General features: G+C 44.8%; 1 protein-coding gene across 3 annotated transcripts in view; it reads right to left on the bottom strand.

The window, feature by feature from the left end:
* anks1b (ankyrin repeat and sterile alpha motif domain containing 1B) overlaps positions 1–18,459 on the bottom strand; it is an 85,288-nt gene that overhangs the window by 55,228 nt on the left and 11,601 nt on the right. For all 3 annotated transcript variants that reach the window (XM_058078413.2, XM_058078409.2, XM_058078408.2), the window contains exons 2-8: positions 14,133–14,213; positions 11,455–11,611; positions 5,478–5,630; positions 3,083–3,226; positions 1,138–1,213; positions 750–851; positions 272–394 (exon numbers count right to left, since the gene is read on the bottom strand). In XM_058078413.2, the coding sequence (XP_057934396.2) occupies positions 272–394; positions 750–851; positions 1,138–1,213; positions 3,083–3,226; positions 5,478–5,630; positions 11,455–11,611; positions 14,133–14,213 (836 nt within the window). The remainder of the gene's footprint in view (positions 1–271; positions 395–749; positions 852–1,137; positions 1,214–3,082; positions 3,227–5,477; positions 5,631–11,454; positions 11,612–14,132; positions 14,214–18,459) is intronic.

The following is an 18,459-nucleotide window of genomic DNA, read 5'->3' as shown; positions in this document are numbered from 1 at the left end:
TTTCTTGCTAAATGATATTTTTTAGAATGTGGCCAATAAAAAAACAATCAATATTTTCCTTACATTTTTTCTCTGTAATATTTTGTCTTTATTCCTGTAAAATGAAATTTTTTTTCTTGTTCAGCTACAACTTTATATCTCTTAATATTTAGACGTTAACGTTCCTGTAAAATGTAAAGTTTTTGTTGTGATATAATATTCCTCCAAAGTGCGATGGCGAAATAAGCAACCAGCCAGAAGCCGCCAAGATGGTGAACGTATGCGGACTCACTCTTGTGTCGGAGGGACGGGGACGCAGACGGCGAGGAGATGGAGGTTCTGGGCGCGGGGACGGGACACTTGCGTACCGGCTCGCCCACGAGGCTCCGCCTCTCCATGTCGTCGGTCACATATTCTGCAGCGAGAGCCAAGGACGGAGGAGACAAAGGAGGATGTGAGGAAGCGTTGCGTTGTGTTCAAACACAGTGGGCTATCATAGCGCCATAATTGCACCGAAGCACCAGTTGCACGCTGGGCAGTTGCAGGAATCGTCCAGGAATTGAATCGGTAATCAAAGGAGGGTCCATTTATAGCTGAAGTGTGCGTGTGAACAGGAAATGGCGTGCAGCTGATCTTTTCAGCAAGTCCCAGCTGGAACAACATGTCACTGTGCACAATGACGTCCATTTACGGCAGCAGATGGTAACGGGGGACTCAAGCCGGGAGCTCCATCATTAGCATCAGCATGAGTGTGCACGATTGTGCGCTACCTTGGATAAGAGCCGTGATCTGCTGGGATTTGGGAGCGGGATGTTCTCTCAGGATCTCCAGCGCTGTTCTCCCGTGGCTATCTCTCAGATTAGTGTCAATCCCTGAAACATAAACGCACCATGTGAGAGTATAGAACGCCACCGCTTATAGGCTAACAGGTTTGACCTCCCTGATGCGTTCAATGACCGGTCAGAGTGTTCCGGTTTATGTTCCAACCTCCGCTCATGAAGGAGGCGATTGAGCACAGGAAGTGTCGGGAAGCAGCATCAAAGCATTGGCTCTGAGGTGAAATATGACAAATCCATCCCCCCCCCAGTCCCCAGTCCCCAACCCCCCACCCCCCTCGGCCAAGCTCATGCACGCGAGCGGATGTATTTATAATCCCACCTGAGTCGAGCAGAAGGCGAACGACATCCATTTTCCCAAAGAGGGCGGCCTCGTGGAGGGCGCTGCCATTCTCCGTCTGAAAGCAGGAAGTGTGCCAGGTTGGTTAATCCCCCCCCCAACAAATAAATAGCACAATCCTGGGATCATTCCCAAAAACAGAGACATGAAAATAGCCGTGACTCAAACCGAGAGGAGCTGCCGTCCAATGCTGTTCCAATGCTACGCTCACACCGCAAACAAGCGCCGGGGCCTCTCCAATGGTCAGATACACAGCCGTGGCTGTAGGCGACCTCCTGACTTCTAATATGTCAGTCATCTTTTTGCTGGGGTTTTTTTCACTTTTCCAAATATTGTCCAATATTGGTTTGGTGGTCAAAACCTGATATTGTCCAACACTCAATTTATTAATTATTATTATTATTTTTTTTATTTATTTTATTTTTTAGTAATTTATATATATATATATATTATTATTATATTATTATTTAAAAAAATTAATAATTAATAATAAACCGATACCGATATCAGCCAATACCGACATGTGTAACATGACATATCTCTTGTGGTGGAATAAACATGCGTGTGTTGTATGCAGTTTTTTTTCATGATCATTTCATCGTTTTTCATGATCATGACCGATATCAGTCGATGTTTGCTGATATCAGACCTCCCTATCAGTAAAAAAAATTAATAATTAATATTTTTTTATAAAATTTAAAATTTTTATTCAGTTTTATTTTTATTTATAAAATTATTTTGCTTCTCGTGATGTTCTGAGCTTTTTCCTTTAATACTTCATGTGTCATTATTTTCCTATTCTGGTAAAAAATAACTGTTTCAACACGGTTTCATAATTCTTGTCCAATTACTGCTGTTATTACTTTCACCCTTTTTTAGTTTTTTTTTTTTAATAAAATTTTTACAACGTGCCGCGGGCCAATAAAAAAAATAACAATACATAATGACGTCTCCCCTTCCCTGCTTCCAATGAGCCATCGTAGCCATCTTGGCCGTCTGGGCCAGGATCACAGCTTTTTTCTATGCCGTGGTTGCCAGCCAGCAACGGTGCGTCTGGCGCCCACCCAGTTCTCCCAGCACAAAGTGGACGTGGGGCGTGGGGGGGGTGGGCATTAAAAATGACCATTTGAATCCAATCAAGTGTGGCTACCTTAACAAGACAAAACAACAACAAACTTACTTCATTGTGACGAGGAGGTCTCGCTCGGATTGAAATCCCACAACCAAGTGGAGCGCTTTGAAGCCACGTAAAGATTTTAGCATTGGAAGGGAAGCACAGGAAGCGAGCCACCCCTTCTTTTTTTTTCTTTTTTTTTTGGCACACACCCCTTTTTACCCTGTGAACTTCGACCCTTTCCTCTGCCGTTCCCATGGCGACCACACAGCCGGATGACACCAGGAAGTCTCTTTCGGACAGTTTCCGGGAATTGAAATGACTTTTTTTTTTGATGCTTCAGTAACTGCTGAGTTCATTCGGAGGAAGTGTGTGTATATACCGAGGTGGCCGCCCCCCCCCCCCCAACCCCACCCCCCCAACAAGGCTTCCCCCTCATTAACATGCACAGAGCGAGGGGAGAAAGAAAGTGACTCTGCTGCTTCCATCAATTATTCATGCACACTCAAGCGCACCTTTATGGCTTGACTCCAATTACTGACCCCCCCCCCCAACACACACACTCACCCCCCCCACCTACACACACACACTCTCGACATTTTACACGGTGCACCTCAGGGGGCCGCTTACATCATCATCAGCACCTGGCATGACAGAGTTGTTATTATCTTTACTGTAAGTGTTACACATACAGACATATTAATAATAATCATCATCATTTATGATTAGTATTATTATGAATATGCAGTACTTATATACACTTAATATATGGTACATGTAAATGTACATATATGTATGATTAAGCCACCTTACCAGACAGTTGACGTCCATGCCGGCCTCCAGCAGGGTGGCCGCGGTGCTGCGGTGTCCGTTTCGAGCGGCCAGGTGCAGGGGGGTGTGTCGCCGCCCGTGCACGCCCATGAGGTTGGGGTGCGCGCTCACCAACATGCACACCACCTGTGCGGGGGGGGGTAGGTGAGAATCGATGTAAATTAACAACATGGCCGCCATCAAACAAAACAAAACAACAGACTTAGCAAGTCGTTGAGCGTACGTGATGTGATCAAACCCGGGGGCTACGTGTACGACACGTATGCTAACGTGTATTCCGAAGCTCTTTCACGCACACAATTCTACACACGTGTGCGTTCAACTTTTGCCCTCCTCGTCATTCCCTCCCGCTCACACGGAGTCCATTCATCCTCCTGTCATCAATTATTCATCGCCACTCCTGCGAGCACGTGCGGATGACTGCAACTACCTCCGAGGAGTAGGAGTTGGAGTGTGCAAGCATTCCGACATCGGCTCCTTTTGTCGCTTTCCTGACAACAGAGGGGAACGGTTTGCTTTTTTTGGCAGCAGCATTTGTGCAAATATGCATCTAGATGTGTGGGGTGGGGGGCAGGCCAAGGACGACCTCAGTAGAAGCCTTTGGATAAATAGGAGGGGTGCCCCATCGTTAACGGGCCGATATGAGGGAAATATGACATCATACTTCATACGTCATAAGTAGAAAAAAAACAGAAAATACCCTCATCATCATCAGCCAACTGACAAAGATTTGCCAGAGACCTCCATGGCGGCACACCGGCTGCTTGGAGCGTGTGCCCGAATACAGTGCACCTTGCTGGGCTACAGCAGGTGGCTTCTCCTCCTCTATACTCTGGTTCTCCTGGCGGTAGTCATGTACTAGTAGTCATGTAGTAGTAGTCATGTCATGGTATTCCTGGTAGTAGTCACGTACTAGTAGTCATGTCATGGTATTCCTGGTAGTAGTCACGTACTAGTAGTCATGTCATGGTATTCCTGGTAGTAGTCATGTGCTAGTAGTCAGGTCATGGTATTCCCGGTAGTAGTCATGTCATGGTATTCCTGGTAGTAGTCATGTGCTAGTAGTCAGGTCATGGTATTCCCGGTAGTAGTCATGTCATGGTATTCCTGGTTGTAGTCATGTCATGGTATTCCTGGTGGTAGTCAAGTCATGGTATTCCTGGTAGTCGTCATGTACTAGTAGTCATGTCATGGTTTTCCTAGTAGTAGTCATGTACTAGTTATGTCATGGTATTCCTGGTAGTAGTCATGTCATGGTATTCCTGATAGTCGTCATGTACTAGTAGTCATGTCATGGTATTCCTGATAGTCGTCATGTACTAGTAGTCATGTCATGGTATTCCTGGTAGTAGTCATGTACTAGTAGGTAGTAGTCATGTACTAGTAGGTAGTAGTCATGTACTAGTAGTCATGTCATGGTATTCCTGGTAGTAGTCATGTACTAGTAGTCATGTCGTGGTATTCCTGGTAGTAGTCATGTACTAGTAGTCATGTCATGGTATTCCTGTTAGTAGTCATGTCATGGTATTCCTGGTAGTAGTCATGTACTAGTAGTCATGTCCTGGTATTCCTGGTAGTAGTCATGTCCTGGTATTCCTGGTAGTAGTCATGTACTAGTAGTCATGTCCTGGTATTCCTGGTAGTAGTCATGTACTAGTAGTCATGTCCTGGTATTCCTGGTAGTAGTCATGTACTAGTAGTCATGCCATGGTATTCCTGGTAGTAGTCATGTACTAGTAGTCATGCCATGGTATTCCTGGTAGTAGTCATGTACTAGTAGTCATGCCATGGTATTCCTGGTAGTAGTCATGTACTAGTAGTCATGTCATGGTATTCCTGTTAGTAGTCATGTCATGGTATTCCTGGTAGTAGTCATGTACTACTAGTCATGTCCTGGTATTCCTGGTAGTAGTCATGTACTAGTAGTCATGTCCTGGTATTCCTGGTAGTAGTCATGTACTAGTAGTCATGTCCTGGTATTCCTGGTAGTAGTCATGTACTAGTAGTCATGTCCTGGTATTCCTGGTAGTAGTCATGTACTAGTAGTCATGCCATGGTATTCCTGGTAGTAGTCATGTACTAGTAGTCATGCCATGGTATTCCTGGTAGTAGTCATGTACTAGTAGTCATGCCATGGTATTCCTGGTAGTAGTCATGTACTAGTAGTCATGTCATGGTATTCCTGGTAGTAGTCATGTACTAGTAGTCATGTCATGGTATTCCTGGTAGTAGTCATGTACTAGTAGTCATGCCATGGTATTCCTGGTAGTAGTCATGTACTAGTAGTCATGCCATGGTATTCCTGGTAGTACTCATGTACTAGTAGTCATGTCATGGTATTCCTGGAGAACAAATCCAGCCCTCAGGTGGAATGTACCTGCAGGCGTCCGTACAGTGCCGCCAGGTCTAGGGGCGTCTCCTGCCGGCTGTTCCTCATGGTGGGGTCGGTCAGCTCCTGCAGCAACACTGAAACCACCTCGGAGTGTCCGTACTGGGCAGCACAGTGAAGCGCCGTCTCCCGCTCGTGGTTCTATTAAAGAAGAAGAGAGGTGGAGAGAGAGGAAGAGAGAGAGGAAGAGAGAGAGCGAGAGAGAGAGAGAGAGGAGGGCAAATGGAGGTGAACGGATTTAGATAAAAGGGAAGAAAGGTTTCCCATTCAAGTTGAATGTGTGAAACAAGGCAGAGAAACGATGTTTGGCTTAGTGTGGATTAGCGGTTAGATTCCTAATTGATCCGCAGAGCAAGATGTGATATTTCAAACCGGGCTCAAAGCCCCAACATTGCTGCTGTCCCCCCGGGGGCCAAGATGATGGGGATTGAACCGTATGACAGTATGTGCTTAAAAAAATGGATCATCTGTATTGGGTGCCAGGGGACCCCAAGCAAATGACCAAGGCCCCAAGGTGGAATTAAATGTTCATGCCTGTCAAAAGTTTGGAGACACTTTCCCATCCAAATGAATATTGGAGTGTCTCCAAACTTTTGGCTGGTACTGTAAATGTGTAGTAGACCCAATGGCCAGGGCCCCAAAGGTCCCAAGGCCCCAAAGGCCCCCAAGGACCCCAAAAGGTCCCCCAAAGGACCCCAAAGGACCCCAAAAGGACCCCAAAGGTCCCCAAAAGATCCCTCAAAAGGACCCCAAAGGTCCCCAAAAGATCCCCCAAAGGACCCCAAAGGACCCCCAAAAGGCCCCAAAGGTCCCCCAAAGGGCCCCAAAGGGCCCAAGGCCCCCACTGGCCCCAAAGGTCCCAAGGGCCCCAAGGCTCCAAAGGTCCCAAGGCCCCCACTGGCCCCAAAGCCCCCACTGGCCCCAAAGGTCCCAAGGCCCCCAAAGGTCCAAAGGCTCCAAAGGTCCCAAGGCCCCAAAGGTCCCAAAGGTCCCAAATGTCCCAAGGCTCCAAAGGTCCCAAGGTCCAAAGGGCCCAACAACTATGTGGAATTAAATGTTCATGCCAGTCAAAACTTTCCCATCCCAATGAATGAAAGAGTGTCTCCAAACTTGCATGGGGGGATATGTTCAATGTTCCGTCACTTTGGATTAAAGTTATTGTGATATTTTGCTATATTTAGTTTTCTTTTAGTTTTAGTCTTTTCTTAAACGGCCATGAACCCTGGAGACATTTTCCACCCCTTCGCTCCAGCGTGGAAGCTTCCAGGGCCTCCACAGTCATCACACGCTCGGTTCCACATTCATCAGCCTTTATGGACGCACCTGCCGGTTATGATAGCTTTAATAACTCCCGCCGTGCGTACGCCACAGCGCGGCGCGGCGCGGCTGTGTCCCGACCCGTGAGAAACGGCGTAATGAAGCGAACGCCAGCGTCATCCATCACAGACGCTCTGCAAACCCATCGGATGAGTGGCGTGTTACAAGAAGCCATCACGGATGCGCTGTACGTCCAGCAAATAACCACGGCGCATTATCATCAAGTGCGCCACAGTCCCGGATCACGTGGGAAATGTAAGAAATGCTTATTTCTGGAGATATTCCGATGGGGGAAGCGGTTGGGAAGGAGTAATGCTGCAGTCCTTTAAAAATAAACACCCCTGCAGGCACCAGGAAGTAAAAGTGTTCCTGTTATGCAAAATAAACACAAAGACGAAGGAAACAGAAGAAGCTTTGGCAGCCCTCATTGGGTTTATGTAAAAGTACAGATTAAGAATTAAAACAACTTCCTGATCCGCCTTAAGACGGCCCAGTTCCACATCCAAAGCATGGAACTTAAAGAGAAGCAGGAAATAGGAAGTAGTCCTCCGATTGGCTCGACCGCAGGCCCCGCCTCCTGTGGGGAACGTTAGCATATTGCGTCTCGGAGCGTGGATGGAAGTGGAGATGAGAACATGTGTGTTGTCATGACAGCCGGGCGACGTCATGGCAACGGAATGCATGTCGTTAGGAGGCGGGAGGAGTGACCGGAGAAAGGAAGATGCCCCCCCTACCGTCTTCTCGGGGGCCGGAGATTTATTTCCATTACGCTCACGTCGACAGCTTTCCGATAGCGCCGAGTGTCTCCACGCTTTGTGCCTGATTGCTGCGGCCTGCTACTGATCACACGTCAACATACATGTCATGTGACGCTGATGCATTGGCTGTGGCTAGTACAGGACAGTACAGACAGTCGACTCAAATGTATCTGTGGCAGTCCAAATTTATTTGTGAAGCCAGTGGTTCCCATTCGTTCATTTATTTGTGGTGGGCCACATTTATTTGTGGCGGGAGAACCCGTGCATGGTGTTTCCCATTTGTTCATTTATTTGTGGCGGTCCACATTTATTTGTGGCAGGAGAACCTGTGCATGGTGTTTCCCACTCGTTCATTTATTTGGGCAGTCCACATTTATTTGTGACCGGAGAACCCATGCGTTGTGTTTTCTATTCGTTCATTTATTTGTGGTGGTCCACATTTATTTGTGGCGGGAGATCCTGTGCATGGTGTTTCCCATTAATTCTTGTTGGTCCACATTTATTTGTGGCGGGAGAACCCGTACATGGTGTTTCCCATTTGTTCATTTATTTGTGGTGGTCCACATTTATTTGTGGTGGGAGATCCTGTGCATGGTGTTTCCCATTAATTCTTGGTGGTCCACATTTATTTGTGGCAGGAGAACCCGTACATGGTGTTTCCCATTTGTTCATTTATTTGTGGTGGGCCACATTTATTTGTGGCGGGATAACCCGTACATGGTGTTTCCCATTTGTTCATTCATTTGTGGTGGTTCACATTTATTTGTGGCAGGAGAACCCATGCATGGTGTTTCCCATTTGTTCATTTATTTGTGGCGGTCCACATTTATTTGTAGCGGGAGAACCCGTGCATGTTGTTTCCCATTCGTTTATTTATTTGTGGTGGTCCATATTTATTTGTGGCGGGAGAACCCGTGCATGGTGTCTCCCATGCATTCATTAATTTATGGTGGCGAACACCTGTAATTCATCAAGTAGTGGCGGTCCAAATTTATTTGTGGCAGGAGAACCCACACGCAGTGTTGATTGCTGAATCAGCATATACTGATTCATTTGTGGCGGTCCCAGTGTATTTGTGGCAGGCATACTGAACATACATTTGGATATTTGTGGCGGGAGAACCCAAAGGGTACATTCATTTATTTGTAGCGGTCCAAGTATATTTGTGGCGGGCAAACCGAACACCGTGTATCCTATTCATTCATTCATTCATTTGTGGCAGGCCAACGAAAGCCAATGGCTCCGTCTTGCTTGTGACATGACAAGAAAAGAAAAAAAAGAAGCGAGAGAAGAAAGTTGACTTCTATTTGTTTTGCTTTTCCCGTCGCTCGCCTCCATAAATGAGCGTCATGGCCAATTATGCAAATGAGACCATCACAAATAGACGGCGGTCCCGTGGGAAGGACTGGCGGTGGGGTCCCATATTGATGATTTCCTGGCACTCACGCTTCCATGCGGCATCCAAGCATGGAAGCGGAGCAGGTGTGTTTCATTTGAACACCTTGCCAGTGCTGATGGAGCAATATGTGGGATGCTCCACGAGCCTCTCATCCCAGCGCCTGGGGACGACTCCATATGTAAACAAGGTAAGGAGAAAGGAGGTTTCATGCTTACCTTGTGTGTTTACATACGTGTAATATTATATAAGATGCACGGCTAAGCAATGCAGCATAAGGAAGAAGACAGGAGGAGCCCTCCATCCTGGATGGAGGGGGGGGGGTAGTAGAAAGCCGCCAGGAAGAAGATTAAGAGTGTGAACACGGAGCGTGAGCACCGCCGCCGCCGCCCAGAAGAGCGGCAGAGATAAGAGCGACGCCGGCAGATGAAAGCCCAAATCTGCATTGCGATGATGTTTCAATATCTTGGTTAGCGTGTAACAGCACGCCATCGTACCATCGTACTTCGTACGCCATCGGCGAACAAAACGCAACACTGCTTCGCTTTTGTTTTTCTCACATGCACAGCTTTTACGGCAATGATTTTGGCATTCAAAGGATCTTTGGCTCGTGTTAGTAGCAGCTCCTTAAAAACACAATCATTGTCAAATAAAGGATCTTTGACTGACACTTTGCTAATAGGTCCTTAATAACAGTCCAATTCCAGGGTAACCACTGCCAAAATGGGGGATTATTTTGGGATCTAAAGGAGATCACATGAGTCAAAGATCCTTTGTATGATAAAAATGATCCCATTGCCAAGCGCTTACTCAAAAAAGCCGGTCAAAGATCTTTGAAGTGACACAAGGGTTTCTTTTCCTTATGTACGGTAAAAACTGGATGATTTTGTCATATAAAGGATCTTTGACTGGTGTTTTCGTGTCAAAGATACGGGATGATTTTGTCATATGGAGGCTCTTTGACTGGTGTTTTGTCAAAAAGAGGATCTTTGACTGGTGTTTTGTCAAAAAGAGGATCTTTGACTAGTGTTTTTGTCTCAAAGATATGGGATGATTTTGTCAAAAAGAGGATCTTTGACTGGTGCTTTTGTCATATAAAGGATCTTTGACTGGTGTTTTTGTCTCATAGAGACGGGATGATTTTGTCATATAAAGGATCTTTGACTGGTGTTTTTGTCTGAAAGAGATGGGATGATTTTGTCATATAAAGGATCTTTGACTGGTGTTTTTGTCATATGAAGGATCTTTGACTGGTGTTTCGTCTCAAAGAGACGGGATGATTTTGTCATGTAGAGGATCTTTGACTGGTGTTTTTGTCATATAAAGGATCTTTGACTGGTGGTTTTGTTTAAAGGAGACGGGATGATTTTGTCATGTAGAGGATCTTTGACTGGTGTTTTTGTCTCAAAGAGACGGGATAATTTTGTCATTTCGAGGATCTTTGACTGGTGTTTTTTTCTCAAAGAGACGGGATGATTTTGTCATATAAAGGATCTTTGACTGGTGTTTTTGTCTCAAAGAGACAGGATGATTTTGTCATATAAAGGATCTTTGACTGGTGTTTTTGTCTCAAAGAGACGGGATAATTTTGTCATTTCGAGGATCTTTGACTGGTGTTTTTTTCTCAAAGAGAAAAACGCAAACAACCTTCAACCATTAGTCAAAGATCCTTTATATGACAAGACGCTGGACTGTACGGAATGTTGCGTACTATAAACTCTCATTCCAAAATTTGGAAACAAATACGGCTGGCCTGCCCCTCCCCTGAGGTGGTCGCCCCTGCCGTCTTCTCTGGAATGTTGACATCTGGATCGGCTTTCCCGCTTGGGATCCGCATAAGAAAACGACAAGCATCTGTAAGCCGGGATGTTATTTTAGCTCACGTTCACACGGCCTGGAAGCTGGCAGGACTTCCTGGCTTGCAGGAGCGCAGTGGACGCATGGCATGCATGCACCGTCCCCTCCTAAGCTCCCTAATTACATCTCGCCTTACACCTTTATCCGGATGATTTGCTTGTTTGGGGGCGGGGGGGGGGGGGGGTGAAGGGGGGTCGGAAAAGGACAAGGAGGAGAAATCTGCAGGTGGGAAAGAAAGCATTCCAGTGGTGTACTACTTACATATTAACATGCATTACTTAATATTACTTAACAGCGCCACCGTGTGGTGGGTGAAGTTTGTGGCGCTTTGACTGTTGACTTCCTTTCAATTGTCAACAGGAACCACTGGGACCAATTAGCTGCTTTGGCGCCGACTAATAGCATCCGCTAACCTCCAATAATCCCACCTATGCGCCCGCCATCAATCACTTTACCTTTTGCGCTCCCGTGACCTTTCACCCTCATTACGGCAATCTCCCACACTCTTAGGTTAGCGTTCGTTCCCTCTCCGCCATACCAGGTGAGGTCAAAAGGTCAAGGGGGTCATGACATAATGACACCAAGCATGACGCCCCCCCCCTAGCATGACAGGAAATAATAAAAAACAGGGTGTTACCTGCTGGTTGACGTGGCAGTGCGAGGGCCCGTGGTGGATGAGGATGCGCACGATGTCCACGTCCCCCCGCCAGGCGGCCAGGTGCAGCGGGAAGCAGCCCTTGCTGTCCGCCACGTTGGTGGAGGCCTCGAACTGGAGCAGCTTCAGCACCACCTCCCTGGGCAAAAAATTAGACCAAAAATATATCTACTGTATTGAGTAATAAAAATGTAAACAATTATAGGGGTGTTATTTCATGTCTGGAGGGCTCTAATGATGTTTGAAAGCATATTTAGAAGGTTGTAAACTGATTCTGTATGTCTTATATTCTCTTATTATGTCTACTATATTGGGTAATACAAGAGTAAACGTGACTATAGGGGTGTTATGTCATGTCTGGAGGGCTCGTATAGGGGTGTTATTTCATGCCTAGAGGGCTCATTCAATTATTGCTCCATCGCTATATCGCGATTTTTCAAAAAATAAATCAAAAAATATATCTACTATATTGGGTGATACCAATGTAAAGGTGACTATAGGGGTGTTATTTCATGTCTAGAGGGCTCTAATGATATTTAAAAGCATGTTTAGAAGGTTGTAAACTGGTTCTGTATGTCTTATTTTCTCTTATTATGTCTACTATATTGGGTAATACCAATGTAAAAGTAACTATAGGGGTATTATTTCATGTCTAGAGGTCTCTAATGATGTTTAAAAGCATATTTATAAGGCTGTAACTTGGTTCTGTATGTCATATGTCTTATTTTATCTTATGTCTACTATATTGGGTAATACAAATGTAAAAGTGACTATAGGAGTGTTATTTCATGTCTAGAGGGCTCTAATGATGTTTAAAAGCATATTTAGAAGGTTGTAAACTGGTTCTGTATGTCATAGTTTCTCTTATTATGTCTACTATATTGGGCAATACAAGTGTAAAGGTGACTATAGGGGTGTTATGTCATGTCTGGAGGGCTCTAATAATATTAAAAAACATTTAGAAGATTGTAATTCTCAGTGTATAGACTGGTCATATATCTCATCTGGTTTCATATTATCTACATACTGTATTGTATATAACTCTGGGAAAAACTGTTGATTTCTGTTAATACTTGGGTTGTTTATATTGTTTATTTTTCTATATTGTGTATTTTGTACTGCTTAACTGACTCTGTACTCTTGCTGCTGTGCAATACAAATTTCCCCACTGAGGGACGAATAAAGGCATATCTTAATCTTAATCTTAATCTTAAACAGGTTTTCTATGCCCTAACTACTTAAATATTCCATTTATTAATAGTGAGGTCAGGTTTTTGAAGCAATTAACGGGTATAAACGTCTGAGACGCATTTTAACGCGGTGAAAACGAGTATCACACAGACACTCCTAGCGCTTCCAACACAGGCCAGCCAGATAAGACGATGTGGTCACATCATCAACAAGTGTCGGTGGTGATTTAACGACAAACAGTCGGCGCTTCCTATCAGGAAGTCTCCAGCCGAAGCGCCGCATTTGCATTCCAAATGTCAGCGGGAGAAGCCGAAGGGAGAGGAGGCACGGAGCCTCTCCCAGGGAGCGACATAATCAGATGCGAAGAAAGACGGGAATAAATGAAAACAAAACGAAAACATGCACACAAACTCAGGAATTTTGTTGGCCGTTTCCAGCTCTCCACATAATTGCCCCAAAACGTATCCTGATCCTTCTTCATGTTTGGGGCATTCAAGGCCATTTATTGACTCAAAGGCAGAGGGTGCTGGGCCTTTGGGTGCTTTTTTCCAGGCAGGTTTCTCTGCACTAATTTAATTGATCTACTGCACACACCACAGTCAAAGATCCTCTATATGAGAAGAATTCTCTGCCGTTTAAGGATTTGCAGCAAACCACGAGTCAAAGATCATATATGAGGCAAGAGTTATCTGCTGTTTTTATGGATGTAATACAAAAACACGAGTCAACGATCCTATATAAGGCATGAGTTATCTGCTGTTGTTAAGGATGTTGTGTAAAAGCACGAGTCAAACATCCTATATAAGGCAATAGTTGCTATTTTTAAGGATGAAATACAAAAACATGACAAAGAGACAAAGATCCTATATAAGACAAGAATTATCTGCTGTTTTTATGGATGTAATGCAAAAACACGAGTCAAAGATCCTATATGAGGCAAGAGTTGCTGTTTTTAAGGATGTAATACAAAAACATGAGTCAAAGATCCTATATAAGGCAAGAGTTACCTGTTGTTTCTAAGGATGTAATGCAAAAACACCAGTCAAAGATCCTATATAAAGCAAGAGTTGCTGTTTTTAATGATGTAATGCAAAAACATGAGTCAAAGATCCTACATAAGGCAAGAGTTGCTGTTTTTAAGGATGTCATGCAAAAACATGAGTCAAAGATCCTATGTAAAGGTAAGAGTTGTTGTTTTTAAAGATTAATGCAAAAACATGAGTCAAAGATCCTATATAAGGCAAGAGTTATCTGCCGTTTTGTGCTCTGATTGGTGGATGAGTGTATTGTTATTGCATTGGGAGGAGAATGTGGCCGTGGTTCTCATGTTTGGTTGCTATCAATCATGCGGTGCAGTTACAGAAGCGTGACTAATTGTTCCAGCTTAAGTTTCGACACGTCACTCATAGCCGCCACACACACACACACACACACACACACATATATGGCTGTAGAGGGCTGCGTGTTACCTGTGTCCGTTGAGGGCGGCGTGGTGCAGCGGCGTGTATCCTGAGCTGTCTGTGCAGTTGACGTTGAGGCCCTTCCACATGCTGCCAGACACAAAAACATCATGAGGAACATTGGCCGGCGCTCCGTGCAGCTTCACCTTGTGCTGAGTCAGCAGAAAAGTACGCTCATAAAACTCTCAATCGCAGGCCACGACTCCACTGCTCCACCGCGTCACCGCTCATCTGGAGCAAAGCAGCGCAAATTCCAGTCGGTTAGCATTGGCGTCACGGCCCCGTGAGGTTAGAGGGCAGCATCCAGACCAGGTGAGCTGGTCCCCAGCCCCAAGTGGGGGTGCAATGTGCAATGGCGCCCAAGATGAAAGTGCAGTTGCACTCATTTCTGAACAAATGCAATATGGCGAGGGGAGCATCACAGTACCTGGTAAACCGGGGAAGAAGAAGATGTTGCAGGAAGGACTCAACTTACATTGATGCTTTTTTAAATCAACATTCCTGCCATGCCCCCCCTCATCTAAAAGCATCATCAGACAGCTCCCTCTTGTCTGTGACATTCACATCATTCCGCCATTTTGCCAATAGGGCGGCTTTTCTTCACCTCCAACCCATTGGAACACTGATCCATTGATCCACACACATACAGCAGCAGCCCCCCCCCCCCCACCCCATACAGTATGTCCTGCCCTGATGCCAAAACACAGCAGTCATTGAGACGTTGCGCAATAAAAACAGCCCACACAAACATACACACCTTTAGGGGCGGGATCACCATGCCGCCTCCTAAGGGGTCAACACGGCCGTGTCCACCAGGCTAGGTCAGGCCTTGTAGGAGGTCTTATGTATAGGAGGTCAAAAGGGGGTGGGGGGGGGGGGGCGGTGAAACAGTGATTCTCAAAAAGATGGGAGGATGCTGGCAGGATTTCAAAATAAAAAACAAGAAAGAAGCAGCAATATGCTGCTATCAGGACAGGAAGTGGGCTTGCTTCATTTCCTGTTGTGAGCCCGCAGTGCGGATTAACATCGCTGTCATTTTGACCTGCGAGGTGGCATCACACACGCACACACATGCACACACACACAGGAAGTATCAACTCTGTCGTTTGATGTTGAAGCTCCAACTTTCAATTCCCATCATGCTTTGGGGCATGAATATTCTCCTTTATCCCAGTTTATCCCGTGTGTGTGTGTGTGCGCGCGGTGAGTGAAATTAATTTTTCAGGCTAAGCTAATAGGATAGGATGGCGACGGCTGAGTTTGTTTACCTTACTGACATGATACTCTCTTTTTTCCCCCCCATTTATTTGTGGCGGCCCGCCACAGATACATTTGGACCACAACAGATGCATTTGGACCACCACAGATGCATTTTTAACTAAACTAAACACATCCTAATGGGCCTGTGTGTGACTGCAGCTTATCCTTCCAACTCCGTACAGTAGATGGAGTCAAAGATCCTATATAAGGCAAGAGTTGCTGTTTTTAAGGATGTAATGCAAAGACACAAGTCAAAGATCCTATATAAGGCAAGAGTTATCTGATGTTTTTAAAGATGTAATGCAAACACACGAGTCAAAGATCCTGTATAAAGGCAAGAGTTGCTGTTTTTAAAGATGTAATGCAAAAACACGAGTCAAAGATCCTATATAAGGCAAGAGGTATCTGATGTTTTCAAAGATGTAATACAAAAACACGAGACAAAGATCCTATATAAGGCAAGAGTTATCTGCTGTTTTTAAGGACACAGATACAGTTGGACTACCACAGATGCATTTGGACCACCACAGATGCGTTTTTGCATCTCCAGTAGATGGAGTCAAAGATCCTATATAAGGCAAGAGTTGCTGTTTTTAAGGATTTCCAGCAAAAACACGAGTCAAAGATCCTATATAATGCAAGAATTATCTGCTGTTTTTAAGGACACAGATACAGTTGGACTACCACAGATGCATTTGGACCACCACAGATGCATTTTTGCATCTCCAGTAGATGGAGTCAAAGATCCTATATAAGGCAAGAGTTGCTGTTTTTAAGGATGTAATGCAAAAACACGAGTCAAAGATCCTAAATAAGGCAAGAGTTATCTGCCATTTATTTGTAGCAGCCCGCCACAGATACATTTGGGACCACCACAGATGCATTTGGACCGCCACAGATGCATTTTTGCACTAAACAACACATCCTAATGGGTCTGTCTGTGAATGCAGCTTGTCCTTCCAACTCCGTACAGTAGATGCTATGCTAACACACCCATTCTGGGGTCAGTCAACTCAGTAGGTCATACCAATGTAGCGTATAGCTAACCTATAGAATGGTCTAGATAATCCCAACAAACAAACAAACAACCCCCCCCCGGGGTTCTTGATGGACTTTAACCATCGATTAAATGGCCGTCGGGTCAATCACTAGCATCTGTTTACGCTATATTGTCCAGTGTGGGTCAAAGGTTGGCTCCCAGCCTCCACGCATGAGAGGCGTTCACTGTCACGCCGTCTCTTTGTTTTGATGGCGTTACCGAGCGCTAGCTAGCCAGCTGGTTAATTCCTGCTCACACATCACACGACGACGTCTCATCTCTCCGACGAACACGCCGCTTTCCGCCTTTCCGATGTAGAGCTCTGTGGCCACGCATCTCATCACATCATCGGCAAGAGTGACAGCATGTTTTACGGCGGGGTCGCCATGACAACCAGGGAGTCTAAATAGCTTTTAGCCACAAAGGAAAACACCAACATCAGCAAAATTAGACGCAAATGATGACAGCAGCTTCTTCAAATACGGTTCTTGTCACTTCTACATTCCCTTGTGTTCCAAATCCTTTTGAGAAGTTCATTGTTCCGTCGTTTTTGGGATTAAAGTTAGCGGTGAGGATGATTGGGAGACAAGCAAGCAGAATTAAAGCATTACAGCAGCTACCTTAAATGCATTTTCTGTCACCTCCAGGTGTGCTTATGCTCAAAATCCCTTCAAGATGTGCATTGTTCCGTCATTTTGGATTCAAGTTACCACTACCTTTGAGGATAACTGGAAAACAAGCAAGCAAAAGTAGATGAAATGATCACAGCAGCTATTTTAAATACGTTTTTTCGTCCCTTCCAGGTGTGTTTATGCAACAAATGAAGTTCATTGTTCCGTCATTTTTGGGATTAAAGTTAGCAGTGAGGATGATTGGGAGACAAGCAAGCAGAATTAAAGCATTACAGCAGCTACCTTAAATGCATTTTCTGTCCCCTCCAGGTGTGCTTATTCTCCAAATCCCTTCATGATGTTCATTGTTCCATTATTTTTGGGATTAAAGTTACCAGTGAGGATAATTGGCAGATAATCAAGCAGCATTAGACACAAAGCATTTAAATATAGCTTGGTCGTTTCTAGGTGTGCTTATGCCCCAAATCCCTTCAAGAAGTTTCTTGTTGCATCATTTTGGATTAAAGTTACCACTACCATTGAGGATAACTGGAAAACAAGCAAACAAAAGTAGATTAACTGATCACAGCAGCTACTTTAAATACATTATTTCGTCCCTTCCAGGTGTGTTTATGCAACAAATGAAGTTCATTGTTCCATCGTTTTTGGGAGTGGAAGACAAGCAAACAGAATTAAACCATTACAGCGGCTACCTTAAATACATTTTCTGTCACCTCCAGGTGTGCTTATGCCCCAAATCCCTTCAAGAAGTTCGTTGTTCTGTCATTTTGGATTAAAGTTACCGCTACCATTGAGGATAACTGGAAAACAAGCAAGCAAAAGTAGATGAAATGATCACAGCAGCTATTTTAAATAAGTGTTTTCGTCCCTTCCAGGTGTGCAACAAATGAAGTTCATTGTTCAGTCGTTTTTGGGATTAAAGTTAGAGGTGAGGATGATTGGGAGACAAGCAAATAGAATTAAAACATTACAGCGGCTACACCTCCAGGTGTGCTTATGCTCCAATCCCTTCATGATGTTCATTGTTCCATTATTTTTGGGATTAAAGTTACCAGTGAGGATAATTTGCAGATAATCAAGCAGCATTAGACACAAAGCATTTAAATAGAGTTTGGTCATTTCCAGGTGTGCCCTAAGTCCCTTCAAGAAGTTTGTTGTTCCATCATTTTGGATTACAGTTACCACTACCATTGAGCATAACTGGAAAACATGGATGAAATGATCACAACAGCTGTTTTAAATAAGTTTTTTCGTCCCTTCCAGGTGTGTTTATGCAACAAATGAAGTTCACTGTTCCGTCGTTCCGTCCGGTTCCACAGCTAAACTATGTGGGAATTCTCTTGAACTTAGTCCTCAGTGTGTGTTTGGCACCAGCCCAGTCATAGAAGAGCAGCGCATGGCCATA

The sequence above is a fragment of the Doryrhamphus excisus genome, linkage group LG2 (assembly GCF_037039965.1).
Source record: "Doryrhamphus excisus strain RoL-2023G ecotype Guam linkage group LG2, RoL_Dexc_Guam_v1.1, whole genome shotgun sequence".
Classification (NCBI taxonomy): domain Eukaryota; kingdom Metazoa; phylum Chordata; class Actinopteri; order Syngnathiformes; family Syngnathidae; genus Doryrhamphus; species Doryrhamphus excisus.
This window is presented reverse-complemented; position numbering and strand designations above follow the sequence as displayed.